At 50.6% G+C, this 15,165-nt stretch overlaps 1 protein-coding gene across 1 annotated transcript in view; it reads left to right on the plus strand.

Annotated features, from left to right (window-relative positions):
- Positions 1-5,679: 5,679 nt before the first annotated feature.
- LOC311188312 (patr class I histocompatibility antigen, A-2 alpha chain-like) overlaps positions 5,680-15,165 on the plus strand; it is a gene marked incomplete at both ends in the record, with an annotated part of 82,824 nt that continues 73,338 nt past the window's right edge. Inside the window, one exon of the mRNA XM_084259434.1 lies at positions 5,680-5,689. Within this exon, the coding sequence (XP_084115560.1) occupies positions 5,680-5,689 (10 nt within the window). The remainder of the gene's footprint in view (positions 5,690-15,165) is intronic.

Here is a 15,165-nt window from a genome sequence, read left to right on the forward strand (position 1 = left end):
GGGCCTGGCCCCACAATTGCCGATGCATGACTGTCCAGTCATTTACATTCCACGTGGAAATCCACAGTGTCAGGCCCCTGTACACAGGGCAACTGTCAGTACAGATTACTAGAGGGGAAGGCTCATGGGCCACCACCATACATACTGCTCACAGTTCAGCCCATTGGCTACTCTGTCCTGTCCCGGTTTCAAAACAAATAGTGCCTGTTTCTGGGTGTACAGCCACCGCTGTCCAAGAGGCTGGCTGGCCCCGGCTGGAGCCGTCCGTACACCAGGCCTCTGCTGGAATCGGTGCTCGTCCCTTCTTGTAGGGACTAGTTTTAGGTTCGGCTTCTACACAGGTTTCTGAAGTTGGTTCCATACTAACATATGTCACAGGACCAAGAACCTCCTGCAACTCCACCCTTAAGGGGCTAATTGACAGGGTGCAGCGCTGTCCTAAGTATGCCCCCCACTTCGCCAAAGTGGGCGTTTGAGCAGTACCACTATGGGGCTTTGTTGTCCAATCCTGTACCCATCCAGCTATTGGGTAAGTGCTTCTCACTGAGACAGGGGCTGTGGCAGTTATATTTTCAGTAGCTAGTAAGGCTGCATATACCGCAGCTAACTGTTTCTCAATAAAGGAATACCTAACCTCAGCCCCTTTCCAGAGTTAGGACAAGAACCCAATAGGCTGTCGTAGCCTCTCTGATGTCTGCCAGAGTCCCCACCCAAACCCTTCCTGAGTAACATGCACATCAAGCTCACAGGGTCGGGCTGGGTCAAAAACCTGCAAGGCCTGAGCAGTCTTCATAGTTCGGTTGCCCATGGCAAATGCTGTGTCTGCTTCGGCTGACCAATCCCACCTGGCTCCCTTACATGTTAACATATACAAGGGTCGTAGGAGCTGGGCCATGTGAGGTATAAATGCCCTCCAGTAACTCAGCAGACCAGAAAGGCTTGTAGTTGCTTCACTGTGGTTGGAGTGGGGTAAGCTTGAACTTTATCACAGCTTCAGGGATAACCTTTGTCTTACCTGACCAAACAACTCCCAAGAACTTAACTGACAGTCCAGGCCCCTGTGGTTTGCTTTTGTTGATTGCCCAGCCACATGTTTTCAGGTGTGTTAATAAGAGAGGTACTACCTATTCCAGATCCGTAAGAGAGTCACTTGTCAATAAAATATCATGAACATAATGGTATAAATGCACTGAAGATGGCCTTTCCCACCGGGCCAAATCTGCTGCCACCGGCCCGTGACACAGAGTAGGGCTGTGCAGGTATCCCTGTGGCGCACAGTAAATGTCCATTGCCGGCCTTCCCAGGTGAAGGCAAACTGGTCTTGACTTTCTGGGGCTTTATCTATCGAAAAAAAAGCATTTGCCAGATTGGCTACAAAATGATATATGCCTAGCTCATGGTTCAGACCATCCATCAAGTCTGCCACTGAAGGCACTGCAGCATGCAAGGGGGGAACTACCTTATTCAACTCACGATAATCTACTGTCATGCGCCAAGAGCCATTGGGCTTCTTCACCGGCCACACCGGTGAATTATTGGGGCTGTGGGCAGTACACACAATGCCCGCTTTCCCCAGTTCTGATATTGTGCCCATAATTTCCTTGTAGCCTCCGGGCAACAGATATTGCTTGGTATGAGTCACTCGCCTAGGGACTGGCAGTTGTGTGGGCAGAGGCTTAGCCTGTCCTCCCACCACTGCCTTTACCACACGCACTCTACGGTGAAACTCTCCAGCTGTGGTCTCTAGCCATAAGCCACGTAGTACATCCACCCCCAGGATGTACTCCAGGACGGGCGATACTTTATACTCTTTTGGGGGGTAATGGCCCAATCCCCAGAGATAGTCTCACTGCTGTCACCTTGACACTCTGGCCTCCATAGCCATCAATACAACAAGTAGACCCGTGAAATCTTTCTGGATTTCCATAGAGCAGAGTACATTCTGTTCCTGTGTCTACCAGAGCTAAAAACCCTTTGCACGTTAGTTGGGGACCAGTGCATGGCAAGCTCTACATGTGACCTCTGCTCCCCACCCGTCCCCTGTGGATAGGTTCCTTGGCCCTCACCCTATTTGAAAGTGATCAGGCCATCACCCAGGATGGGGCTGGCAGCAAGTGGTCTTCCAGGTGCAGGGTGCACGCTTGAGGCCTGGAGCTTCCAGGCTCCCCCTGACCAGCAGTCCTTCTCATGGGCTTGACCTCTGGTCTTCTCGCAGCTGCTGCCATAATTCCAACAAATATGCATTGGGCTGTGCGTGTATTTTAGCGCTATCTACACCTGCTCTCACTAAATCCATCCACATTTGGTTACGGGTGACCTTAATAGGTTCTGTGATGCCAAAAGGTTTCCTTGCCCTCCTTGGCATTCCTTTTGACCTTTCAGAAACTACCCATATTCCTTTCTGAGTTTGAGAGCGCCGACTCTCAACTTCGCCCAAGCTGGCTATCATTGTTGTGACCTCGTGTAGCTGACAACCCACATGGGGTGCTAGAACTGCCATGAGGGATCCAAATGAGGATGAGGGGGCATTCTTTAATACCAAGTCTCTCATCCCTGCTGTGAAACGCTCACCGTCAGGACCACAGGTATTCACATTAAATATGGCCTGCTGCATCCCCAATTCCCGAAGGACCTGTACCAGCTCGGCATACATCTGCCATCTGCTTACTGTCTCCAGCACGTCTCCTGCATCAGCCCATACTGTCCATATGGCAGCCATTATCCATTCCAGGAGGGTGTGGTCGCCCTGGCCATACCGCCAGCCTCTGTCGCAAGGATGGGTGTAAAGTCACGGAGGCCAGTCTCTCCATCACTTGTGCCGTGCAAATAATCCCATCCACCCCCAGGTCCCATAAACGTAGCAGCCAGGCTGCCAAGGGTTTCCCCTGGTTTCTGGTGGAACTGTTTGCCCAGGTCCACCAGTTCCACCTGGGCGTATGGTCGATAGGTAGTAAATTCTGTCATTTGTGGTGGTCCAGCAGCCTGACCCCGCCCTGGGGCCATGGGTCGTTGCCACTTCATTTTCTGAGTCACCACCAGGCGGGCCCGGAGCATGGGACCAGCCTCCACCTCCTCTCCAGAGGAGTCCGGCATCTCCGGGGTTGCAGGTTGGTTTGCCATCGCTGGTTGGGACTTGGGCAAAGGGCCAGCCTCCCTCTCCTTCCTTTCTGAGACAGAGTCTGGCATCTCCGGAATGGTGGGTTGCTTTCTCTGAACTTCTTCCTCCAGAAACCTCAAACGTTGTTGCAGTATCCACATCTCTTCTCACATCTCATCCTGTACTTGCTGGATTCTAGATTGCTCTTTCTACATGGACTCTTGCAAGAGCTGTGAGAAACACCCATCCCACGGCTCCTGCCCCCTGCGGGCACTATATCTATCCAGGGTCTCTTCTATTTCATACAGGGCCTGTTCCCACTGCCCTGGGGATCCATCTACCTCTGGCCATTCCTGGGGAGGTGCCCACAGGGCGAGGAGGTCGGCCACCAAGTACCATCTGCTCCTGGCCGGCCACCCGGCAATCCCTCCCCAAGTTCCAAAGGATTTTGTCTGCGTAGAGCCGTCCTGCTTTGAACCATCCTGCCGTCTACGCCAGTTGTAACGCAACCAACCCATTCTGGGCAGGTTTATGAATGGTTCTAGCAGCCACATGCTCTTCGCTGTTGTTTGTAGTCGCCGTTCTCTTCCTTACACTCCACTGCCCTCCTCCACCCTCGACACCGCACCACCACCACACCGCACTCTGCTGCACCACCCTTATAAACCAGTCTCTTAGCTCAGGTGTACCCACCTATGCATGCCCACACCCTACTCCAGGTGCCCGCCATCAGGCATGCATTCAGGACCGCAGGGTTCCATCATCTATCCTGATGGTAGGAGGGCAAAAAAGCCTGATACCTTTTACCTACCCCACAATGTGTTAAGACCAGACTGACACGTGGGTTACAAGTGATGAACCCACATGTCATAGTTGCAAAGTCATGGTTTCCCTCTGGGTTTACTCTGGTGCTGTCTGTTCCTGGGGTATTGGACAAATGTATAATGACCTGTGTCCATCATGAGAATATCATGCAGAGTATTTTCACTGACCCTGATGTCTTCTGTGCTCCAATGAAACAAAAGCAAAAAGAAACCAATGGAATCACATCAAACTGAAAAGCTTCTACATAGTGAAGGAAACTACTGTTAAAATGAAAAGACAATGTCAAATCGGAGAAACTATTTGTACATCATCAATCCAACAAGGAGTTAATATCCAAAATCTACAAAGAACTCCAAAACAAGAAAACTCAAAACAGGGGCAGAGGAGCTAAACAGGTACTTTTCTAAAGAAGACACACATGTGGCCAATAGGTGCCTGGATAAATGTTTGTCATCATGTACTGTCAGGAAAATGCCAATTAAAACCACAAGGAGTTACGACCTCACACTGTGAGAATGACCCACAGAAGGGTGTGGAGGAAAAGGAACTCTGGCACATGGTGGGTGGGAATGGAGACTGGTCCTGTTAGTGGGCAGAATGAGGGGTTCCCTGGACCCTCAAAACTGCACACTCTACATGGGATCTGCCATCAGCTGCATAAAGACAAAACATACTCTAAAGCGTAAGACCTTCAATAGAAAAGAACTTTAATACAATTAGTATAAAATAGAGAATCAGTGTGCAATAGAGAGAGAGAAGAGAAAGAATATAATTAGAATAGTTTCCAAGTGAAGCACCCAAAGTTACCTGTCCCCTCATGGGTCAATGCCCAGCCAAACAGGCTTGGCCCAAAGCAGGTCCACTGGGGCCCAAACGCCTGCCACAAGGCTAAGGCACCTACTGGTAGAGACCCATGGGAAAGGGTCAGGAAGGGCCAGGCAAGTCTGGAAGGACAAGAACAGAATTAAAATCCACATCAAGATAATAGCTGCCATTGTCAGCCTCCCCATGGGCCTCTCACCCATGTCTTTGTCTCTTTCACGTGTCTCTTTCCATGTCCTCAACTTCCTGGCACAAGTCCAACCCTGAGGAACAAGCCTGGCTTCTTCACATGTCTCTCTGCTCCATGTGCATCCTCCAGTCTTCTTTCCTCATCTTACTCCATGTCTTCCTCCTCTTCCTTAGCTTCTCACCCCTGCTCAGCTACACCTTTCCTTGGGTGGGGCGGTAACCTGGAATCTTTCTTTTCTATGAATAGCACATTGGTCCTGCCCCTGGAAAAAAAAAAGAAGGTTCCTCAAAATAAACCTGTCCCATGGTCAAGCATCCCATTCCTTGGTATTTATCCAAAGAAGGCAAAAACACTAATTCTGAGGAATATGCACCCGCCTATGGTCACTGCAGCACTCTCTACCATAACCAAGCTATGGAGACAACATAAGTGCCAAACGACAGATGAGGGGATAAAGAACACAAGCAATATGCACAATGGAATACTATTAGGCTGTGAAAAAGATGAAATATTGAATTTGCAACAACATGCATAGAAGTGGATGGGATTATGCTAAGTGAAATAAGTTTGAAGGAGAAAGTTAAATACTGGATGAGTTCATTCATATTTGTAATATAAAGAAACAAAACAGGGACAGACTAAACCAAAACATAAACTAAACCAAAACATACTCTCTATATATGACTGCAGAACTGAAGCTATGGGCTGGGGGTAAGAGTAGGAAACAAAGCAGGAAGAGGGCCCAATGGCCTATGGTAAAGATTATGGGTGCCCTTAGGGTGGGTGTGATGTGGTAACAAACATCTGAAGAGGTGTGACCTTGTCTCTGAGCACAGACAGTGTGTAAACCAATGCTAATCTCAATTGAATAATACAATGAGGGGAAAAAGAAAAAAAACAAGTAAATTATCTCAGTCACTGACCTCAGGACTTTGCCTTCACCTCCTCACTGTCATGCAGGCTGAGGGGCTGGTTTCCCACAAGGTCAGAGGCAGGAGGTACAGGGACTCCTGGGGCTGCTCAGACACCGCTGAGTAGAGACACTGCAGAGAGGGCGGCTCTGAGGGGACCAGACAGAGGGTCAGAGTAACCCCAGTGCTGAGTGAGGTTCTGCTTCCCAAGGAGAGGGGAGTGTGTGTGTGTGTGTGTGTGTGTGTGACAGGAATGACAGGATACACAACATAAGATGATGGGAAGTCAATTAACATCAAGCCCCAGAATAAATTAATTCAAATTGCGCACAGAGTAAAGAGTGTCAGACAACACCTCAATAAATACAGTTCCATGGAGAAGCAGCTTCTGAGCAGGACTGAAAAAGCACTGGATCTGAAGAAGAGGAGGAGGTTGAGAAATATCTCATGGTTGCTGTGAGGTGTAAAGAGCTGGGCAGGACCCCTCCCCCCACCCTGGCCCCTGCTAGGATGTGGTGGCATCTTCACCCCTGACAGCTCCCTCCCCCAAACCCCAACATTCATCTCCTTTGGAGACACCTGTGTATATATATATACATGTAAGCCCAGCTTCTTTGTAATTTCCCACCTGTCTGGGGCTTTCAGGTGGTTCCCATAGCTTGGCTACTGTAAATAGTGCTACAGTGGTGACGGGAGTGCAGGTCCCTTCACAGGAGAGTATTTATCCTCTGTGAGTAGATCCTCAGAGTAGAATTGCTGGGTCCAAATGCAGAACCACATTTACTCTTTTAAGAAACCTCAATACTGTTTCCAGAAGGGCTGGCACAGTCTTTATCCAAAACAATGCAGGACTATCCCCTTTTTCCACATCTTTGCCAGCACTTGTTGTTTCTGGTCTTTAGGATATGGACTGTTCTCGCAGGTGTAAAGTGCTTTAAACCAGGGGATCATAAAGCCACAAAATGTGAGCAAAAAGAAATCCTGTAACACTCAGGCCAACACAAGGCTGTCTCTCACTGTGAAAGAAAATAATCATGAAGAAATTCAGGTGAATGACCTGAGTGTTAACATTATCAATGGTCCACTGCATTCTCAAGATGTCCTCCTGGAAGCATCCCCATCACCTGGTCCCAGCCTCTCTGCCTCAATCCCCACCCCCACTGCAATTCTCAGGGTCTCACCTATAGGGACTGAGATACACTTCAGAGCACAGGGACTGTGGCTGCCCAGGGGAGAACACAACAAAACTTGGTGAGAGATGAGACCACAGGAGAAACTGATGAGAGTGACTCCCCCATGGGCTCCATCTACACCATTCCCAGGCCTCAGGGATCAAAGCCTTGACCACATTTACCTGCAGCCTGAGTGTAGCTTCCTCCTTGTCCTCTTGTGGGAAGAAGCATCGTGTGAGACCAGGGAGGAGTCAGGTCAGAAGCCTAAAAGAATCTTCTAATCCTGTGGAACAGGGAAGTTTCCAGAACTGTGAGTAAAGACCCAGGTCAGGACTGGGAAAAATGAGGAAAGGAGATGAAGGGGGACTGGACCAAATGCCCTCTGGGCAACACCCGTGTGTGTGGATGGTACTTCCCATTAACCAGGCAGGGCAAGTTCTCCCTGGCACATGAAAGCCCCCAGTGGACAAGATCCCCCACTCCCTTCCCTACCTGAGCACTTCTTCTACCCCCTCACACATGAAGCCACCTTGTATGCAATGAGCACACCGACAAAGAAAACAGAGCCGGAAATGAGGACCACAGCAAGGATGGAGAACTGAGGAGGTGGCACTGGAAGGAAAGGGAAGGTCAGACCCTGAACCTGAGGCCTCAGTCTGACCCTCTGAAGGTCTCCAGAAGAGCTTCTGATGCCGAGTCAGCCATGGGCCCACATGCCCCTCCTTACCCCATCTCAGGACTCGGGGTGCTATCAGCCCCTCATGCTGCACATGGCACGTGCATCTCTCCTTCTTTTCAGAAGGCACCTCCATAGCTGCCCACTTCTGGAAGTTTCCATTCCCCTCTCTCTGGCCTGGTGTTCACCAGCTCCGTTTCCTGGGCCAGGTCCTCCCCATCTCACTGCCAGGTCAGGGTGATGTCCACAGGGTAGAAGCCCAGGGCCCAGCACCTCAAGGTGATCTCATGCTCAGAGATGGGGTGATGGGTCACATATGGCGATTGGGAGCCTGAGTAGGAAGAATCAGAAATGTCATGCCATGGTTTCATCCATGGACACTGAAGCTGCCTCATGCGACCATCCTCCAGTGGACAGAACAGTATGCTTGGAGGGAGGAGCACAAACCCCAGAAACCAGCCTGGTCTGGGAGTCCGGGAGAGCAGGTGGGAGCCCAGGGTGGGATGCAGGTCTCTGAGCATTTTGCTGCTGACTTGGGTGGAGGGCGATGACACAGACAGGCAGGAGTGAGATCTCCAAAAATGCTCTCTGACCAAAAAACAACCAAAAAACAACATCTCGAGAGAGAAACTCATTGCTCCTACGATGGCTGCCGGTCAAAAGGATCCTGTGAAGGGTGATTTCAGGGGTGGTCTCCCCTCTTTCTCAGGAGAAACTGGATTCCTTAACTGTCCTTCAGAAAAAGTAGGAGCCTCTGGGCCAGTCTCCATCCCAGACCTTGAAAACGTGGCCAAAGGCTCCCTCTCTGACCAGAAGGGGGCGCTTTTCTCACCATGATTCCACTTCGCTGCGGGGTGCGCGCCTCAGGGAGATCAAAGGCCCGCAGCCCCTCTTCAGCCCTGCCCTTCAGTCACCCCGAGATCTCCCGCCCGCACCCGATCTCCCGCCCTGAATAATCCCAAACTTAAATAAAACCTAAAGGGGGAAAGTCCCGCGGGCTCTTCCCTGGTCAAGGGGCCTGGCAAGGGCCACGGCCTCGGGGGTCACGGGGCCCCGAGACTCGGGGCGGGGGGTGGGGCGGGAGCGGTGACCCGCCCCGGCCCGCGCTGCTCCCCGGCCCGGCTCTGGCTGCGGCGGCCGCGCGGGGCCTCCAGGAGCGCTTGGAGCCTCCGCGCCGAGTGTCTGCGGAGCCGCGTCTCCTCGCCCGCCCCTCCCGCCCCGCCCGCCCGCCCAGGGGCCCGCGGCTCCGCGCTCCGGCCCGGGGAGTCGCTGTCGAACCCCGAACTGCGTGTCGTCCACGTAGCCCCCGCGATGCACCCGGGCTCCCCGAGGCCGGGCGGGACATCACCATTTCTAACACCCTCAGAGAGGGGGAGCCTGGGGGCGGGGAGGGGTGAAGCCGGGCGGACCCTCCTCCCGGGGCGGGTCCTGAGTCCCGGGAGATGGGGCAGGGGAGAAAGTGTCCAGGAGGGAGGGAGCTCCAGAGACTGAACAGGGGCAGCAGGTCCAGAGGGGGCAAGACTCAGGGGACAAAAGGAGGAGGCAGGGTGGGGGGACAGAAAGGGACCAGGACTGAGGGGCGCCACGGGGTGACAGAGGGGCCTAAGGCAGCAGCTTCCTCTGCAGAAGCCTTTTCCCTCCACCCTGCTCTCACCAGCCCAGGTGTCTGTCTGGGCCAGAGCCCTGGAGAGAAGCAGCAGGAGGAGGTTGGGGGCCCCATGACCAGCCCTGCTGGGGTCTGGGGAGCTTCTGACTCCAGGCTGGTGGGTGGAGACTCACCTGGGGCAGGCAGTGATGCTGACTGGTTCTCTGGGAACCTCCAGGCACTGGGGACTGAGAACTGGGGAGAAGTCACAAGTGTCCAGGGTCCAGCACAGGTGGTGGAGACAGAAGGGAGGCTAAGGGGACAGTGGGGTATCCCCAACAGTAACCTTCCTGCCCTGGACACAGCCCTGGGGCCTGGAACTATGAGAACCAGACTAGGGACCTGGGGCTTTGCTCTGGCCCCTCCTCTCCTCAACCAAAGCTTCCTCACCCTGTCTCTGTGACCCAAGCACTGGGTTGCGATTCTCAGTCATTTTCCTTCCCGGATCCGTGTCCAGTCTGACAAATTAGGGAGGACGCGAAGTATAATCTTGTTTAGGAGGTATCGCTCCCCATATTGACCACACTGGGAATAAAGCTGAGTTTGATCATGTAGCTGTTTCATTTAGAATAATAGTAATAATCCAATGTCTGTTAATAGATAATCAATAATTAATGCCTGTTAAATAACATTTCTGAAAATAATCAGGGCAATGACAAGAGTGGATCTTTCACATTTTTTATGTTTGCAGTTGTCTTTCTTGTCTGTCTCATTGTTTTTTCTTGTCTGTCTCATTAGAAGACAGTAGGATTTTCATGTTTCCTTCTGCGTTTAGCTGTGGTTCTGGTTGAAGTCTATGAAAAAATGTCTACAGCCTCAGACAAATATGTTGGAGTAGTATTTTCACATTATTGTGAATATTCCACTTTGATACTAAATTAAATCTATACAGGTGTTATTTTCTCCCAGGTTATTTGCAAAGTGAAACCTGAAACAATATCATTGAATATTTCTTATTCTGTTACATTTCCATAGCCCTCTCTTGCATAAAACTAACTGGAGTTAGTTATAATGTGTGATTTTTAAAAGTAATATATTGTTTCACTAAGTTATAAAGCTCTTCAATGTTCATTACACAAGAATCAAATTATTTTAAAAAATTCATTTTTCACCACAAATCCAAAAAGAAAAAGTAGTACTGGAAGTTGTCACGCTAGTGATAGGACACAATTTTCCATGATTCTAGTTTTTTCTGAGCACTTATATTTGGTCAAGGGGAAGTTACTCTCAGTTATCAATTGTCAGTTGATTTTCCTAAAGGAGCACACACTCATTTTCAGGATAATGTCTGCTAATTAAGCAAATCAAATAGCCACAAATTTTGTCATTCATCCCTTCATGTGAAGGTGGTATTGCCTACAAAAAAAGAAAAATAGTTATTTCATCTCATGCAAATATTTTCCTTGACACATAATAGCTGGGAACGCAGTAGGAGTGTGTGTGTGCACTTGCGTGTCATCGCATCAGGTACTGTAAAATGTGGATTTGAGGGTGATAGAATAGTGAAGATAATTTTTAATGCTTCGACCAAGACACTTTGAAATGAAACTGGCTTGGAGTTGTGTTTCTGAGGTAAGTAATTGTGAAGAATAACTGCAGTTAGTAATATAAGCTCCATTTTTAGTAAGTTTTACCTCAGCAGATGGAAAAATAGTGAAAAAGCCAATGGTGTCTAAGTGACATTTTGAAAATAGTTTTGACCTCATGGACCCTGTGACAGGCTCTGGGTGACTTCAAGGATTCCACAACCACACTTTGAGAAATGCTTTTCTCAGTAAACCAGGGAGCACCTCCCAAGTGTTCTCTGCCTTTGCCTCCTCTTCACTTCCCAGCATCCCTCTCCCTGGCTGGCTCCTGCCTCCCCAAGCTGCCTCCCCTGCAGACACAATGGGGGAGCAGAGAGAGGACCCTGGAGACGTGGATCTTGCACTGTCATGAGAGATGGACACTGAGTAAAGGTGACAAAGACACGTGTAAACCCCACTGGAGCCAAGCATGTTTATTATGAAAGTAGAGCAGTAGGAGTGCTTCTATTATTTTAAATAATATCAAAAGATGTAAAAATATATAAAAACAGGGCCTCCCTGGTGGCATAAGGTTTAAGTCTGAGTGCTATCACTGCTTAGACCTGAGATTGATCCCTGGCCAGGGAGCAACCCACATGGAGCAGCAGACCTCTCCTGTCTCACCCAACCCTCCCCTCAGCAGTGGATTTCAGTGGATCCGCCTATTCTGTTCCCTACTCTGTGTCTGGTGAATCCTCTCACCCTCTGCACCTCTGGCCTATGCCCCAGTTCTTGTATGCATAAATAAAAAAAATGAATCTTAAAAACAAACAAACCAAAAATTACGAGCAGCATCAAGTACAAGATCCATCTCAGACCCAGCAAACAGCAGAGGCTGGGGACCCAGTGGTGGTGCAGGTGAAACAAGACACAGTGGGGGATTCAGTCAGCTGGAGTCAGGCTTTGTCATCAAATGAGTTTGATGTCAAACTAGAGAGGGTCAGTTTACCATCCAGCGCTGCCAGGCCAGAAAGTCTGGGCTGGTCTGCTGCCCCAGCCAGTAGTCAGGCACTACCTGGGAGACTCAAGGGATAGTTTAATCTAGCCCTTTGTTTAATTTTTCTATATCAATATCTAAGTGACATATTTGTCTTTCTCCTTTGGGCTTATTTCCATTAGCTCCATCCATGTTGCCCCAGATGGCATGAGTTTGTTTCTTGATGAGTAGTATCCTATTATCTGTGTACCACCCCTTCCACAGCTTGGCTACTGAAAATAGTGCTGCAGTGATCAGGGGGTGCTGGTTTCCTTTGAAGTAGTGTAAGGTCCTCTGCTGGTGTGCTGACACCTGCCGCCCTAAAGGGAGCCGGAGTCTCTGAGAGCACCTGCTTACTCTGCACAGGGGGTTCCAGGAGGTTAGAAACAAACAGAACTTCATCTGCAAAGTTCTGCAAACAGACTTCATCTTTTTTTTTTCCAAGGATTTATTTATTTATACAAGCACTGGGTACAGTCAGAAGCACAGGAGGGTGATAGGATTCACCAGAGCCAGAGCGGGGAGCAGAATAGGCAAAAGGACTAAAGTACATTGCTCAGGGGAGCAGAGGGCGGCAGGAGAGGACTGTCGCTCCATGTGGAACCCTCACCTGGCAGCCAGGGATCGAACTGGCGCTGCAGAGGTTGCAGGCAGCTTCATGTCCCAGCACTCAACCCTTGCGCCACCAGGGAAGGCACCAAAGGTGGTTGTTTCCAGAGGCTAAAGTCACTTGCAATTGTGCACACGGTTGAGAACCACAGTGACGAGTCCCCTACCAGGCACTATCCTTCCATCGGCTCTAGCCTGTAGGCCTCTATCGTATGGGTACTGTATTGCTCCAGCCCTTGGTTTTAGCTTTGGGGCTTTTTGGTGGCTCTCTTGTCTTAAGAGCCCGGGCAGGTGAATGCCACTGCAGCCTATCCTGGCATCCCACCTCATGACCTGTGACTACCCTTTTCAGTTGGTATCCACGCCGGTGTCAGAGACACCAAGGGTTAAAAGCTCTTTGTGAGTTGCTGGACAACACCAACAACAAACAGCTCTTTCAGACACGAAGTACGGAGCCTTGGGTAGTCCTTTCAGGACTGGAGTCAGGCTCAGGACTGGAGGCCCAGTCTCTGACAGAGGTCTTCATCCTCTCTTCCTCCTGCAGAGGTTGGCTACTGGATGCTGCTTGTCTTCTTTCAGCTTCTGGCCCTCCTTTCTTCAGAGGCCAGGAACAGAGTCTTCCCCTTCTTTCTTTGGAGGTTGGAACAGAGCCCCTCAGCTCCCTCTAACCCTGGCTTATATCACTCTTCAGGGTGTCCCAACATCATGTCTGATTGGACCATTCTTCTTTTTTTGTGCAGAAGAACTGGGGTATTGGCCAGAGGTGTAGAGTGAGCAGAACAGCCAGACTGACTGAAACACACTGCTGAGGGGAGCAGCTGGCAAGGCAGGAGAGGTCTGCTGTGCCCTGTGGGTCAGCTCCCGGCCAGGGATCAAACTCAGGCAGTAGTGGTGATGGTGCCAAGACATAATCCCTAGGCCACCAGGGAGGCCCTGGACCACTTTTCATCCTTGGCTGACTGGGACACTTAGCACCAATCAGCTCATAGCTTTGCTGACCCAAGGTGGGGGTCCCTGAAGTCCCGCTCGTTGTGGGGGGAGATGTCATTTCATAGGGTGAGGAGAGGTTAGGCAGGAAAACTGGGTTGGCAGCGGGGGAAACAGGTTTAGGTGGAACAAAGTTGTTTTTTCGTGGAGCTGAGTAGTTTTCTCCTGCTTATGGCTTCAGTTTTGGTTTGATGGAATCAGGGGTACTGGTGTCAGGGCCATCTTGTTGTTTGTATGTGGGCTTCCCCATTCCTGGCCCCTGCATCGACCTTTCATACCAGCCTTTTGTTGAAAAGGGGCGACGGTTCTCTCTTTGGCTACTTCCTGCTGGACAGGGGCGAAGACCAGGGTGGGGGCTCAGGCCTGGTTATGAGACAGTCTTTGCAGCGCGAGGATATGGGTGGAGAAGGAGTTGGTTAAAGGTGGTATGGGACAGTTCTTGGATCCGGTGTTGGATGAAATGGAGTAAGCATGGGGCAAAAAGAAAAAATGAGGAGATTAGGATAAGAAGCCCTATGAGTGGTAATACCTGGTCCGAGGCTGTGCTGATCTGGAATTGCTGGGCATAGACAGAAAAACTGGAAGTGGCTTGAAGAGATGGGATTAGAAACAGAGGAAGGAGAGGGGCCTCCCCGGTGGTGCAGCGGTTTATGGTAGAGCGCTGGGTTGTGAAGCTGCCCACAGCCTCTACAGCACCGGTTCAATCCCTGGCCTCAAGGCGAGGGTCCCACATGGCGGGCAGACCTCTCCTGCTGCCCACTGCTCCCCTCAGCAGTGTGCTTCGTCAAGTCTGCCTGTTCTGCTCTTCGCTTTGTCTCTGGTGAGTTCTCTCACCCTCCTGTGTTTCTGACTGTACCCAGTGCTTGCATAAATAAATCTTTAAAAAAAAAAAAAAAGAAACAGAGGAAGGAGAATCAGAGGGCCTCTACTCTATGGGCTGAGTGGGATGTGGACCAGGGATGCATTGATGCAAACCCGAGTTGGGCCCATGTGCTTGTATACATACTGCTTGTCCACAGGGACCGCTTTGACCCTGGACAGCTGATGCCTTGACAGCCATTGGTGTAGTCAGGATGATCGTGTGTGGACCCATCCACTTTCGCGGAAGTGGTTTTGGAGAGATGGCTTTCAGAAGAACCTGGTCTCCAGGGCACAGCAGGTTGACAGGTGCATCAGGGGACGGAGGCACAGATTGTGGCAGACAAAGGTCTGCGTGTTCTTGGAGCAGCTGTCTGAGCAAAGAGAAGTTTGGAAAATATCCAGCCAACAGTGTAGGTTGGACGCGGAGCTCATGGTTAGTAAGAAGAGGTCTGCCATACATCCGTTCAAGGGGGCTCAGGAACAAGGTGCCATGGGGAGTGGCTCGGAGGTGCACTAAAGCCAGTGGGAGCAGCTCCACCCAGGATTTGTGGGCTCTGTGGAGAGTTTGGCTAGGTGGTCTCTGGTCAGACCATTTACCCGTGCTACCTTACCAGAGGATTGCAGTCGGGAGGGAATGTGTAGTTTCCAGGTGATGCCCAGGGAGGAGACCTGTGGAGTAATCTTTGAGATAAAGGCAGGTCCATTGTCCGACTGGTGATGGTGTCCACCGTAGTAAGAAGAGGGTGTTATCTGTGTTAGGGAGTGGAACACCCGTGAAGCCTGGCAGGATGGAGAGTCGAGGATTGGGAGAGGGAGATGAGAGGGTCTT

This window comes from Talpa europaea (assembly GCF_964194135.1).
Source record: "Talpa europaea genome assembly, chromosome: 2".
NCBI lineage: Eukaryota > Metazoa > Chordata > Mammalia > Eulipotyphla > Talpidae > Talpa > Talpa europaea.